We start from the raw sequence: 14,162 nt of genomic DNA, 5'->3' as shown, positions 1-14,162 counted from the left end.
TTGAGAGACATGATACAGTATTTCTTGCACATCTGAGATTGTGGATGAGGCGCACATCTGGGTGGAAGTCGGTCAGAGATGAGACTCAGGCAGTGGCAGCTGACAGGCAGAGCACTGTCAGACTCTAGCTTTGAGCAGAACATGGAATCCGCAGCCGCTGCATCAAAGTGGCTTTTATTCCCTTGACCACTGTGACTCACACCGCCTTCCTTTTTTTTAAAAAACATTTTTATGAATGCATTCTCTAGTCTCTGGCCAACAATCACTACCTTCTCCCAACAAGTCTAATGTCTAAGACAAAGACAATTGGGGAGCGACAGCTGAGGACCGTATTCACAGTGTCTTGCTTAGAAGGGGATGGAAGGGGATGAAGCATGGGCTTCAGAGGTGGCCACTCTGACAATGACTCTGTTCCAGAAGCAGATGCAGATAAAGAGAAGTGACATGAAGAAACCTGCTCTCCATGATAAGGAAGATCAGATTTGGGGTAGGAGCTATTTAATGGTTTAATTTCATTTCCCACACTAAATGAATTTGGGAAATGTCGAAACTAATCTACAGTCTTTCCATTTCTTAAGCACTTAGGGTAATGTTGAGAACTTGGATTGTGAAAGTTCTACCTTCCATTTGAACCAGCCCCCCACCCGGCCCCCACCCTGGCTGCCATCACAGATGATGGGCCAGCGTCAGTGGTAAGCATGGCGTCCACAGCGGACACTAGGCTGTGGATGAGAAGAACACAGGAGAAGCCAATGGGCAGCTGCCTCAGCCCCACGTGGAACACTGTCCATCAGAGCACAGTGTTTTCATGGGTCACCTGCTTCCTTACTTCTGGGGCAATTGCTGACCCCAAAGATAGTTTTCATAGAAAGTTAAACACACAGGCAATCTCCCTCAGCATATTTGCAGCATACCTAGAGCATGTCATGACAGGAAGGGAAGGACAAAGAAAATTAGGGTTTGCTTGATGTCCTGCATGGAGCTCAGACTTATGAGAGGAGTCTTACAGGTAAGCAAATGGCGATTCCTTGGATCAGATGACCTTTTGAACCAATGTTGTTGGAAACAGTCTCAGTCATCCTCCCTAGGCTGTGGCACAACTACCCTTGAAAATGGGAGTGAAGAGGAAGAAAATGAATGCTAGATGCAGAAAAGAGGGGGCCAAACCGATGTGCTATGCAGGGGATGTTTCCTTAACCTCGGGCCACAGTCATTTTCTGGTCATGGGTTTGGATTTGAGTACTGGCTTTCCCTCACCATCATCCTTTGTGAGGGGAAACTTAGTCATTAAGTTTCCTGGACTGCAAGGACCAGAAGGGCTGCTCTTAGCAATTCAACTCCCCCCAACAAGTCATGAGTGTGGTGACTCTGGCTGAGGGCAGTGGGGAAGGAAAGGTGTTCTTGGAGAAGTTCCCTGTGGATGCTGATATCCCCCTAGCTGAATAATAACCCCAGGAACCCAGCATTGCTCTAAGTGCACAGGATAGAATCAGAGCTTGTACACTTAGTGGGTTGGTAATGATAATGACTCCCATTTATTCAGCGCATACCTCAACATGCTAGGCATAAAACCAAGAGTCTTGCAAACATTATCTCTTTAATTATTTATAATAATCTTGGGAGACAGGCATTGTTATACCCAATTTGTCTGGTACATGGTAGACTTCCAGTATGTGGTGAATAACTAAGCCTCTCCTTCCCCTCACAGAAGAAACGAACATTTATGGAGCAATACTAAGAGCCAGACACCACACCATGTTTATGTGCATTAGTTTAATTAACCCTCTCAGCTGCCTATGAGGTAGGTGTTAAGAACTTTGCTGTATATATGGGGAAACCAAGGCTAAGTAAGAGAGGTGAAGTGACCTGCCCAATGTCACACAGTAAGTGGAGAAGCTATGATCCAAACCCCGACCTGTCTGCCTTCTTCCCATTCCATCACACTGCTGGGAAATGAACAGAGGGTCCAGGTCCAGAGAGGGAGGAGGGGGAGGAAGGAAGAGCTCTCATAAGAGGTGGACAAACATCTTCCAGAAGAAGGGGAGCGCTATGGTGTAAGAAGGGAGGATGCTTGGAGAAGGAAGCTGGAGGAGTGGTACCATTAATAAGAGGTGCAATCCTATCCTTCCCAGACCCAAGCGTTCCCCACCCTCTGCCCTGTGAGCATGGGCCCTGACTTCCATGTTGCCCAAGGGAGTGGGGTGATCTACGTACAGTTCTTTTTATGAGGTGAGCCGGGGCAGCTCTCATCGACATTCTGTGTACTGTGACATGCTTGTTTGTCCCCAGTGTCTCAGTGAAGCTCGGGAGGGTGGGGGGAGAGAAGATGCAAGGTAGAGAAGAGGAGAATCAGAAAGAGCCCCGCCCACTGTGTAAGCCTGGTTGAAGCACTCAAGCCCTCTGGACCCCAGATTCTGCTGTAATGAGGGGCAGGGCTTCCATGATCTCTTAAGTTCTGGGGTCTGAGTTCCTCCCTGGGGAAGGGGTACCCTGGTGGACTGGTAAAGACCTGGTTTTAAATCCTGGTGGAGGTAACCCTGTGTTTGTACTTCCATGGCCATTCGTTCCCAGAGGAGGTAGATGACTTGAGGGACTTAAGGGTGAGTTTGGAGGGAAGAGCAGAGCACAGGCTGGCTCAGCCCTTTGTCATTGTCTTTGGGATCTACCTAGCACTGAGGACACACCTCCTCAGCTTCTCAGCAGAGTTTGCAGGGGAGACCCCAGGGGCAGGTCTACATTGTTGGCTGGGCCTGGGACAGGGTGAGTTGGTCTCTCCATTTCAAGGCTGAAAACTTTAATAAGCTGCTCCTACAATGTATTTTCCAACTCGGCCATTAGGTGCTCAAGGTGATATTTTTAATCTTCACCTGCTGCCTCTTGGGTCTCTCAGTTGTTCAGAACTTTACGAGGAATAGGGGATGACTTATTATGGCTCCCAAACCTTAACACTCAACTCTGTTACTTTCCTCCTGTCTAACCTGGAGCAGGTTGCTACTTAACCTCTCTGAACCTAAGTGTCAACATCTATCAAAAAAAGAAAAAGGATAACGATTGTACCTTTCTCACAGGATTATTTGTGAGGATGAAGGGAGTTAATACATGTAAAGCAGTTAGCCTGGTGCTTGCTGCACAGAAGTGCCCAATAAGTGGTAGGAATTCCTGTCTTGAGGAGCTGCACACCTTGGAGGGAGCCTAACAGTTGCCTCCCAAGAGGTTTTCTGATTAGCTGAGGGCCCCTTGCAAAACTCACCCTCCCTTCCCTATAGTGAGGCAATCATTCATTCGACAAACATTAACTGTTTCTCCGAGAAGGTAGAAGAATTTCAAGTCAGAAAGGACAGATGGCAGCTGCACACTGGGCCTTTCCCCAGGAGGAGGAGAGGCTGCTGAGGCCCATTTAGGGCAGAGGGCTTTAGGGTATAGGAAGTGAGCTTGAGCTCACCCTCTTGAGCCCCAAGCCTTGCAGCACAAACAGCAGGTGGGAGCCGGGCTCCAGAGAGGCTGCTCCCCAGGAAGCCACATAAAGCCACAGCACTACGCCCAGTAGCTCCTGAGCCACGCACCAGGAAACATGAGGATACAGTTGGTTTTCTCCCAGACAGCCTGGGGTCTCTGACAAATAGGCGTCTCAATTCCTTTCTATCTAAAGTCAGGACAGGAGCATTTGCCACAAAGCAGCTGGGCTGTGAGGATTACCATCATCTAGAAATGGGCTCTAATGTAAACTATCATATTGACACACATGCGAGCTTCTTCTACAACATGCACACACGGAGGCATCTCTCCGGGGCTCTCAGCATCAGCTGGCTGCCCCAGAATAGCTCTAAGCCAGTCGCTGGGGGCAGGAGAATTCGGAACCGCTGCTGTCATGGAAAGAACAGCTGTCTGCATGCTCTGTGATGAGGCAATGTCAACTACCCCAAGAACTCTGTCCTCTTAAGAACCTTTATATCATTTTCATAATCGAGTTCGAGAAATTGCACAATATTCATGACTTTTCTTTTCTGAGCTGCACACATTTTTCTGGGGAGAGGAGAGGAGTCCCTGGAGGTCTGCCAGCTGGCTGACGATGAACCAAAATCAGACACGGAAAAGTTACCCAGTGCCTTTGCTCCTGATGGACTGTGAGAAAGAGAAGCATTGAAGTCGAGCTAACTGCAAAGGAAGTGGAGGGGGGAGAGAAGGCTTTGGGATATTACAGAGTCAAGTCTGCCACAAAGGCTTAGAAGACAGAGACCGACTTTACGTGCCCTGAAAAACAAGCACTGGCAGGCAGTGTGGGCTGGGGTGTCGGGGTGGGCTATGAAGCAGGGAGGGGAGAGATGTGTATATTTTCCTAGTAGCGGCAAGTTTTTCTCTGCACTGGACTCGACAAGATTATCTGGAGCCTTTCTGACCAGTATATTTGTTAGTCAGGAAGCCAGGAAGCTATGGGCATTTCAAATCAAATGCCAAGAGGCAATAATCTATGCATTTCTTGGTATCTCATATCTAGACGGACGCCACAATAGAGCAGGCTGGAAGCCTGATGGGCTGTATGAAGGCAGATCTGACCAGGAGACACAGCAGCGATCCACTGGGCACCCAGCTACCCTGCATAATGGCCCACGGCAGAAATGGGAGGTGAAAGCTGCGGCACATTACCCTCCGCTGTTGAGAATGACCGAGCTGACTGGCATTTTACCAGCATCTCATCACCAGTTCAATGTACTTGTTGCTGTCACTACAGCAGCAGTGTTGGGAGAATCGCTGTAAGGGGGTGCAGATAGCGGTCCACTCATATTCTCAGTCCACTCAACAAAGATTCTGGAGGCTTGAGATCCGGGCAACATAAAGCATTATTAACCTTTGTGATCCCCGGGTAAGTCCTCAACATGGATAAGAAAACCAACATTAAAAAAAAAATAGATCCTGCCATTCAGGACACAGTGGGAGGACACATCCTGCCCCACGTCCCGCACCAAGCGTGTCACGGATATGATGCGGCAACATGGTACCCGTGTGCCCCAGCTCTCGGCCGGCACCACGGCAAGGCTGAGCACGCCCCACGAGGACCTCAGATCATTTAAGCTGATCCTCTTCTGCAGAAGCTCAGTAAGGTGGAGGGAATCACCCAAGTTCCACAAAGACGGCAGAAGCCAACTGCTGCCACACCTGACTAGGGGTTGCCTTTACCTAAGAGCTCCTCCCAGAAGACGGAATGGAAATCGTCGTTCTCAAACTTGTGTGACCTCAGCCCACAGCTCACTTCCTATACCCATTCCCACTTCTGCTGGAAGAACGAAGAATTGAAAAGGAACGCAATGCTCACCATGATAAAAGTACAACACATTAAACAAGAGCCAAATACGCACCAGAAGTAAGGTGGTAAACAAGGCAAGTATAACTGCAGTTGAATAACACAGCCAATCCAAGGCGACTCTGGTGGCACTCATAGCAAAGGGTTCCTTCCCCAGTCTGCAAAATCCCAGCTCTGCCTGGGCTCATTCACAAGCACTGGATGGTCACCAGGCATGGCCCTGGCAGTCAGAGACATCTTAACAGAATTACGAATTTGAGTCCTCAGGAAACCAAGTAAAACATCAATGTGGGTTCATAAATGACACATTTCAGTAAGCTTTAAGTAACACACTATGCACTTTATTGATTGGTAAAAAGCCTTTAGTTGTATGCGAAAATGAAAATCCATGAATTGAAGAAGAATGAATTTGCCTGTAAGAATTGAAGAAAGAACACTCTGGAACATTCAGTCAGTTTGGAATCATCAGGAAGAGTCCTGTGGCCCACCAGTGGGTTTCAAACCTAGAGGAACACTGACCTAAAGCCACCATCAGCTCTGGGACAGACATCTGTGTCCTCCATGAACAAGACATGCACTCAGGGAGACATTTCCACGAGGAACCGTGCGTGGACCGAAAGAATAAGGGGCAGGCGGTTCCTGCCGAAGGGTTAGCCGCCAGAGTCCCATGACGGGACTTCTCAGTCGGGCTCCTGGGAAGTGCTGGGAGGGAGGGGGAGGCTGCAGGATCTCCTCGTCTGAAAATCTCTGAGAACACCCAGGCCAGTTGGCCTCCCAGAAGCTTTGACACTGACTTGCCTGAGGGGAGGAGGTGGGCTCAGACCGCCCTGACTAGCCTTTTCTGCACGATGCAGCCTTCAACGTCTTCACTGTCCCCACACCTTTCCTGTCCTCCTCTACAAAAGTCTGTCTGAAGCCAGGCTTGCTCAACAGCCAGCAACTGACTTGTCTGGACTCTGGCTTGGGCAGGCGCTCAAGCGATCCACCCCAGACAGTGGTTGTGATTCCCTCTCTGACTGCTTCAAAATGCACAGTAAGTATGGGCTTGGGTCCCAGAGGCAAGGCAGATATGGATTCAGACGCTAGTTATGCCACTAACTAACTATGCGCCCTCTCTAAGCCTCGGCTTCCTCACCTACAAATTGGAGATAACTATCTCAGGGGGCTGCAGTTAAAACTCAAAACTGATCCAATGCAGGGGAAGTGCTGAGCACACAACTGGCCATACAGTGAGTGCCAGGAGGCCATGGCTGTTGTTGTCGCTATCAGCCGGTGACCTCCGGTGGTGCTCTATGCTCACGCCTGACAAATCCAACCTCTTCTGTGCAAGCTCTCCTAATCATCAAGTCAAAGTACCTCTCCATACCGACTCCCCTCTTCTGAACTTGGCAGTCCTCATTCCAGCACATATTGCTCTTTAAACGTCTCATGCAAGCGCCTCATGATCTTCCTCATTCCCCACGATAGCTTGTCAGCTCCTTGAAGGCCTGGCTTGCTTTATATTGACTCTGTTTCACCACGGTCCCCTCCGCCATTAACCTGGTTCAAATGGCTTGAATACAGCGTAAACAAATAGATGTTGGATAAATAAACGTGTGAGGTGTACACACATAATATTTTCAGCTATCTACACATTTGGTATTTATGATGTAGAGAGACAAGTAATGAAAAATGATGGGATGTGGGATTTCATCCCCCACCCCGCAAGTGAATTACCGCGTAGCCTTAGGCTGGGTGTCGACAAATGTGGCAACTGCCACCAGCCTCCCTCCCTCCCAGGACCGGTGAAGACGGATTAGGCTTTTAAGCAGCAATGCTGAAACACAGCGGGCTACTTGATCTTAAGTAAAGAAGAGCATCTGGGTTCTGTTGGTAACAAATGGATCTCATTCTCTTCTAGCATTTCCCAGCTCCTTCTGCACAAAACTAGCAAAATAAAAAATAAGCCTCAACTCTTATAAATCTGATTTCCAGAGCAAACCTTTTCCTAGCAACTCATTCCCGTGCCAGGACATTTTTCAAGAGGCTAATCTAAATTCCTTCCCTCACTTTGAGCTCACTTTCCTTTGTCTACTGCCAAATGAGATCAACAATAGCTTTGACTACCATTATACAACAACTATCTTTATTCTTACAAATCTTTAGTTCACGCTGCTTTCCAGTAGTTGATTTAGACTAGAGGTGACCTTTCCCTCCCCACCAATAGTCACGGCATTCTTTCTTTCTTCTCCATCCTTCCTTCTCTTCTTTCGCAATCTCCTAAGCCTTAGGCCTCCCAGTGGTGTCCACATCAGCTGGCAGTGCCTAGTCCTGTAGGAGTCACCCCACGTTAAAGCTGCCCCGACAGCTGGTTTAGGCCCAGGCCTAGTGCACGGGCACCATGAACAGAATCCGGAAGACCTATCCCTGTTTGCAGCCCTGATTCACTATGAGCTGGATCCTCCAGGCTCGCTGAGCCTTCCTGTGATTCAGGGACAACCATTCCCACTGTAAATCTGTTATAAGGATTCCTCCCCTTTATAATGGTAATTATAGTGTGATTAAATCTAACACTACTTAGGATCTTGGAAACATTTTGAACTCCCCAAAGAAAAGGTACTGGGCTAATGTAAGGTGCTGAAACTTCAGAATGCAGCAAACACATCCCTTAGGATAAGAGGGCAGCGAAAACAAACATGAACATGGTATGAGACAGTGACTTTCAAACATGTTCAAGCAGCAGAGCCTGTCTTTAAATGAAACCTTCAGTGGAATCCCACTCCTAAACCAGATAAAAGTGGAGCTGCTCTGGTTGCAAGGCAGGGGTGGGTGCTGGTGGTGGTGCTGGTGGTGCTGGTGATGGTGCTGGTGATGGTGTTGCTGGTGCTGGTGGTGGTGCTGGTACTGGCTGTGGTGGTGGTGGTGGTGGTGGTGGTGCTGGTGGTGGTGGCAGTGCTGGTGGTGGCGGTGCTGGTGCTGGTGGTGCTGGTGGTGCTGATGGTGTTGCTGGTGGTGGTACTGGTGCTGGTGAGGCTGGTTGTGGTGGTCTTGGTGATGGTGGTGGTGGTGCTGGTGATGGTGCTGGTGTTGCTGGTGGTGTTGCTCGTGCTGGTGGTGGTGCTGGTACTGGCTGTGTTGGTGGTGGTGGTGGTGGTGCTGGTGGTGGTGGCAGTGCTGGTGGTGGCGGTGCTGGTGCTGGTGGTGCTGGTGGTGCTGATGGTGTTGCTGGTGGTGGTACTGGTGCTGGTGAGGCTGGTTGTGGTGGTCTTGGTGATGGTGGTGGTGGTGCTGGTGATGGTGCTGGTGTTGCTGGTGGTGTTGCTCGTGCTGGTGCTGGTGAGGCTGGTGGTGGTGGTGCTGGTGGTGGTGGTGCTGGTGATGGTGCTGGTGCTGGTGTTGCTGCTGGTGGTGGTTGTGGTGATGGTGTGGTGGTGGTGGTGGTGGTAATGGTGCTGGTGATGGTGTTGGTGGTTTTGCTGGTGGTGGTGCTGGTGCTGGTGATGTTGGTGGTTTTGCTGGTGGTGGTGGTGCTGGTGCTGGTGTTGTTGGTGGTTTTGCTGGTGGTGGTGGTGCTAGTGATGGTGTTGCTGGTGGTGTTGCTGGTGCTGGTGGTGTTGCTGGCGCTGGTGGTGGTGGTGGTATTGGTGGTGGTGGTGGTGGTGGTGGTGGTGGTGGTGGTGGTGATGGTGTTGCTGTTGTTGCTGTTGGTGGTGCTGGTGCTGGTGCTGGTGCTGGTGGTGGTGCTGGTGCTGGTGGTGCTGGTGGCGTTGCTGGTGGTGGTGATGGTGGTGGTGGTGGTGGTGGTGCTATGGGCCCAGAACCCACCTTTCCTCCTCCTCACCCATTTCTTCCCCCTCCTGAGTGGTGGTCCCTGCCGCACCCACAGGGAGCCCCTAGGCTTCCATGGGGCAGTGAATGAGGGACATGGAAAGAACCTGAATTTACATAATACAATGAGGGCACTGCAACTCAACCTTCAGTTCTTAAAGGGCTATGTGGCCAACATATTAGTATATCAACGGTCCCACTGCTTTTGTCTTTCTCATCTGTCTATATGTTTCTTAGCTTGATTTTCATGTAAGTATATTTTATCACAGTACTTTTTTGTAATGCATCTCAAAATCTTTGTGGAATAAGTTGGTATCTGGATATGTGCACAGAGTTCTAGGAGAGAGAGGCTGGCATATTACACTGCGGCAAGACACTCATAGGGTTTGGCCTGACTTTGCTACAGGACCCACCATTCTGAAGGTGCTGTGGTATTTTACTGTGTTTTATACATAATGGCTTGAAGTGATCCAAGTGAAAACTAAATACACTCTAAAATGTATTCCAAGATTCTTAAGAAGAGCCTTAAATATAGGGTTTTACAACAAGACGACTACAGTCTCCCCAGAACAATGAAAGATATTCTTAATGCCACTTACAAGACATTAAACATAGATGGCCTCATTAGTCCCTTTACTGCTACTGGCATATTTATTGGGAAGAGGGGCAATAATAAGAAGTACTTTTCTAAGTGAGACAAAGTATAAAACAGCCTGCTGACTTATAAAAATAATGCTTTGTGTAAATTTTACTAAGGGTTATTAAAATTTCCTAAATTATCTGCAGAAAAATAAAACATATATTTAAATTTCCATCAGTTTGAAAGACTCAGGAGAAAAAAAATCCGAAATTCAAACAATCACAGTATGCAAGTTTTCTGATTTTCAAAGGAGTATTTATAGCTTGAAAGGGAAAGGCTGGCAAAATATGTAAAAATTAGGGAGGCAATTCTTTTCCTATTTCAGGAAAATTATAGTTCTTGGAGAAGACATTGAAAATTAGCTCTCAGTTGATACACACGCCTTGTGTTAGAGTTTCTAAAGCCCCCTCCTCTTTTTATTTCTGAAAATAGAGACACTTTTCTTCCAGAATTTGAAGAATGGCATTAATGACCTAAAGTTCTAAGGTAAAGGTCTGCAAACTACAGCTGAGGAACTAGATCCATCAGACACAGAGTGCTTCCCTCTGGCCGGAGCTAAGAATAATTTTCACATTTTAAAAATAGCTGGAAAAATTCAAAAGAAGACTATTTCTTGATACACGAAAAATACAAAATTCAGATTTCAGTGCCCATAGGTAAAGGTTTACTGGAACCCAGTCAGGCCCGTCCAGTTACCCCTTGCCCGTGGCTGTTTCTTGCTGCCGCGGCGGAGCTGAGTAGTCGTGACCCAAACTGAATGACCCCAAAGCTGAAAACTTTTACACAATCTGGCCTTTACAGAAAAACTGGCCAACCCCCGACCTAAGAGATGATGCCCACTGGCAGGCCCCTCCGTGTGTCCCTGGGGCACGTGGCAGGAGACATACCTGGTTGAAATGGCCCAGGCATTTGTCAAGACACCGGAAGCAGCAGTAGCAGCATCGGGACACACAACTCGACCAGGCACCGTGCTGCTGGGGTCAGGTTAAGAACGAAAGGATCAGTGTCAGAAACAACACAGGAAAGAGATAAGCAGGCAGTTTCTGTGAACATACCGTGTTCCTACTTGGAGACCCACGTACCTGGGGAAGCACTGTGGCAGTTCTCACTCGGTAGAGAAGTTCTTCTATTCTGTATATGCTACTCCTACTACTAATTATTATCATTTCTACTGCTAGGGAGCATGATTTCTCTCCTGTGGGCTTACCTGTTAGGACTGCTGTTAACTTCAGCAGAAAGGGAAGTGGGTTAGTCCATATTTACTAGCAAAGGTGAAGTAGACCTCCTGGTTCTAGTAAAAAAAAAAGAATCAATCTCTCTTCCCTCTTCACCTTCCCCTAAGTGTCTTCAATTATAAACTCTGCTTTTTCAAACCAAAGTCTGTATTCATGAAAAATTCACATCCCTGAGACAATAAAGCGAATGCACTGTAGATACTAGTTACGTGTTCACGTAAAAAGAGTCAGGTTTAATTTTTTTGGAAATACATCCTACAGTGAGCCTTTCAGGGCTAAATTTTTAGGGATAAATCAGTCCTTCGAAATGTAACTTGAACTTGTGTATAACTCAGGAATGAATAATTTAACGAAACTTGTTGCGGGGAGGGGTGATTGAATGTGCCCAGACCCAGAGTGGAGGATCCCTGAAAACAATCCTGAAATAGCTCTCTTTGAGGACCCCAGGAATAACTCAGCCTTACCTGGACATTTTCTTGTCTCAATGTTAATTCAATTGGATGAAATTTGACCTGGATACTTTTCAGCCTGGCCATGGTTGTAAATAAGACACTTAATGTAAGAAGGGTCTCACAGTGGCCGTGTGAAATGTTTCACTTGTAGGTACAGTATGGGGCTGTAAGGCTGCTTAGGAAGACCATTTTTTTTTAACCTAAGAAAGGACACATTTCTCCAACAGTGACACCATTAAAAGGGAGTTTGGCCCCTTAGTCCTTATGGGATCTGGCGAGTAATAAATAACCTTTTAGACCTCTGCCGGAGAGGATGAACCAGTAACTTCTCTTTCAGATTTATGGAGGCTGTTTCCCCAAAGAATTTAAGGTGTCTAGCTCTAGGGGAGATAGTTAGTCCCCTGCTGCTCATTAATTTGTGAGTATCTATTACTAATGCATACATATACCTAAATATGAATATATTTAATATATATAAACTATATGAATATATTTAAAATAAAAAAGCTGCTCTGTTCTTCAAGAAATCCTTCTCCCAAGTTTCCTAAGATTGAAGGATCAATTTCAAAATGCAAGAGCCGGAGTAGCTTGATTTGTCCTGGATGTGCAAATGCTTCTTCAAGTCACAGACATGTAGCTAAGCAGTGCTTCAACAGAAATACAAGAAAATACTCTCTGATCAGGGGCAACGGTTTAGCATGCATTTCAAGATGAGGAAGCTAGATAATTTTATATGAAATTCAATCAATTGTTCCTAATTAATATACTAATCTTAAATCTTGATTACAGACTTAAATATCAACAATTCAGATTTCTGCTTAAAAGAGCAAACAAAAACAATTCTAAAGTATAATTATGAACCCACATGTAAAACTTCCCCAATTAACTAAGAGCACACACGTATACCCAAAAGGTTGGACTCATGTACGTTTGAGAAACTCTGACCAAGTCACCAACGCTGAGGTGGGGATGGGGTCGAGATTAACATTGTGTGAGAACAGAAAAGTTGGGGAAAATCCAACCTTCCCTTGTTTGGCAGGCCAGAAATACCATGAGAACAGCTGTTTTCCTGGTGTTTTGGTTTCCACTGCCATTCATAACCAAATGTGCATGGAAATAAAAACCAGGGAGGAGAAAAAACCTCAGGCACAAAAGCTCCACAGTTTTCTGTCTTTGGAGCTGAGATTGAGGTCAGCTTGCCCATTTCTAACTATCAGGCACGTGCGTGTGTGTGCACGCGCGCGCACACACACACACACACACACACACACACACACACACCAGCAACTTCCCAGGTCACCCTCCAGGAAACACAAAAGGTGGGGAATATTTTAGCATGAAAACAGAAACAAACAAACATTATTCTTATCTTATAGTGTATTTTTCTTTCTTTAAAAAATAAAGCATGATAAATGTCCGTAAAAACTTGCTTAAGTTGCATGTTAAGAATTCCTCCCATTTTTTCAGCATTTAAATAAGAAGGAAAACCAGCAAACTCAGAGCTATGCCCTCTCCACCCCACCTCTGCCACCACATTGGAGAAAATCCAACAAACAAAGCTATGAACAAAACAGGGACCGGGACAAAAAGATTGCTGGGGGTGGGGGGATGGGACCTGAAGAACACTGGAGCTTTCTGAACGGCCACTGGCACAGGTCACATTCCTGTCCCAGGACCCAGTGTAGTTTTCCAGCGATTAACTTTTCTGTAACCCAAACACGGAGCGCACTCTGTTTTAGGGTGCTGCCTTACCTTCTCTTTCAGAGTGTTATAGATGTACATGAGAACGGCTCTTGGCATCCTCACCACAGTGATTAAAAATGACCCTTTGACAACTGTTCCCTGATGGTAGCAGAAAAGAATGGAGAGAGATGAAAGGATCGGGCGATCAGGAGGGTCATTTTTATTTCTGGGAACAGGAGAAAAAAAGACAGCATTTAAAAAACACTATTTAGAAAGAAACGAGAAACTTCTCTCTGGTTCAAATCATCTGTGGTACTAACAATTTAGAAAGCAGGGATGCCATCCGCATTTGGCAAGTTTTTTACACTCCTTGGTAGCTAAGGTTAAATGATTTCTTGGACGAAGTTAATTCCATTTGGTGGCGCTCAATGTTACAAACATGGAACAGAAAATTAAAAAAAAAATACTGATGAGTTAAACAAGTTTTCCTCTTTACCACGCCTACCACCTCCACCAATCCATTAAATTGCGTATTGATTTCATTTTCAGAAGTTTAATTATATAATAATCCCCAAGGTTTAAATTACACACGTGCATCTGTAAATATTGCCAGTATTAGCTCGGTGATTAAAATCACCACCAAATCACATGACCAGGATTGGCAGCCAGAGAGGAACCAGCTTACAGCGAAGGGAGGAAACGTTCTGGCTTTCACACAGCTCCAAGCTTCTGAAACCCAGCTGATTTCTGCTCTGCTCTGTAAAGGTCACTTCACTATGAATCATTTACCGGACTTCATGACACAGCTCTCAAGAATGCAAAAGTCAGTTTCACAGGCAGGAAAAAAAGTGAAAAAGAACAGAATGGGCATATCCCCTACCCAAGCCTGAAAGATAAAACAAAGGAGGGAGGGCTGATGCAACCCCTCCCCCGACACTCTGATGCCAGTTCTAGAAAATGAGGCCCTTTCCGAAAAGCCACTTCACTGATTCCAAGTGAAGCTTGCTTTCTTCATAATGGATTATTCTACAACTTGCTCTGGTTGC

The 14,162-nt window shown here is 46.6% G+C and overlaps 1 protein-coding gene across 1 annotated transcript in view; it reads right to left on the bottom strand.

Annotated features, from left to right (window-relative positions):
- SLC44A3 (solute carrier family 44 member 3) overlaps positions 1 to 14,162 on the bottom strand; it is an 83,458-nt gene that overhangs the window by 14,694 nt on the left and 54,602 nt on the right. Inside the window, exons 11-12 of the mRNA XM_060006410.1 lie at positions 13,186 to 13,342; positions 10,634 to 10,720 (exon numbers count right to left, since the gene is read on the bottom strand). Of these exons, the coding sequence (XP_059862393.1) occupies positions 10,634 to 10,720; positions 13,186 to 13,342 (244 nt within the window). The remainder of the gene's footprint in view (positions 1 to 10,633; positions 10,721 to 13,185; positions 13,343 to 14,162) is intronic.

The sequence above is a fragment of the Delphinus delphis genome, chromosome 1 (assembly GCF_949987515.2).
Source record: "Delphinus delphis chromosome 1, mDelDel1.2, whole genome shotgun sequence".
Lineage (NCBI taxonomy): Eukaryota > Metazoa > Chordata > Mammalia > Artiodactyla > Delphinidae > Delphinus > Delphinus delphis.
Note: the sequence above shows the minus strand (reverse complement) of the source record. Positions and strands in the feature narration are given on the sequence as shown.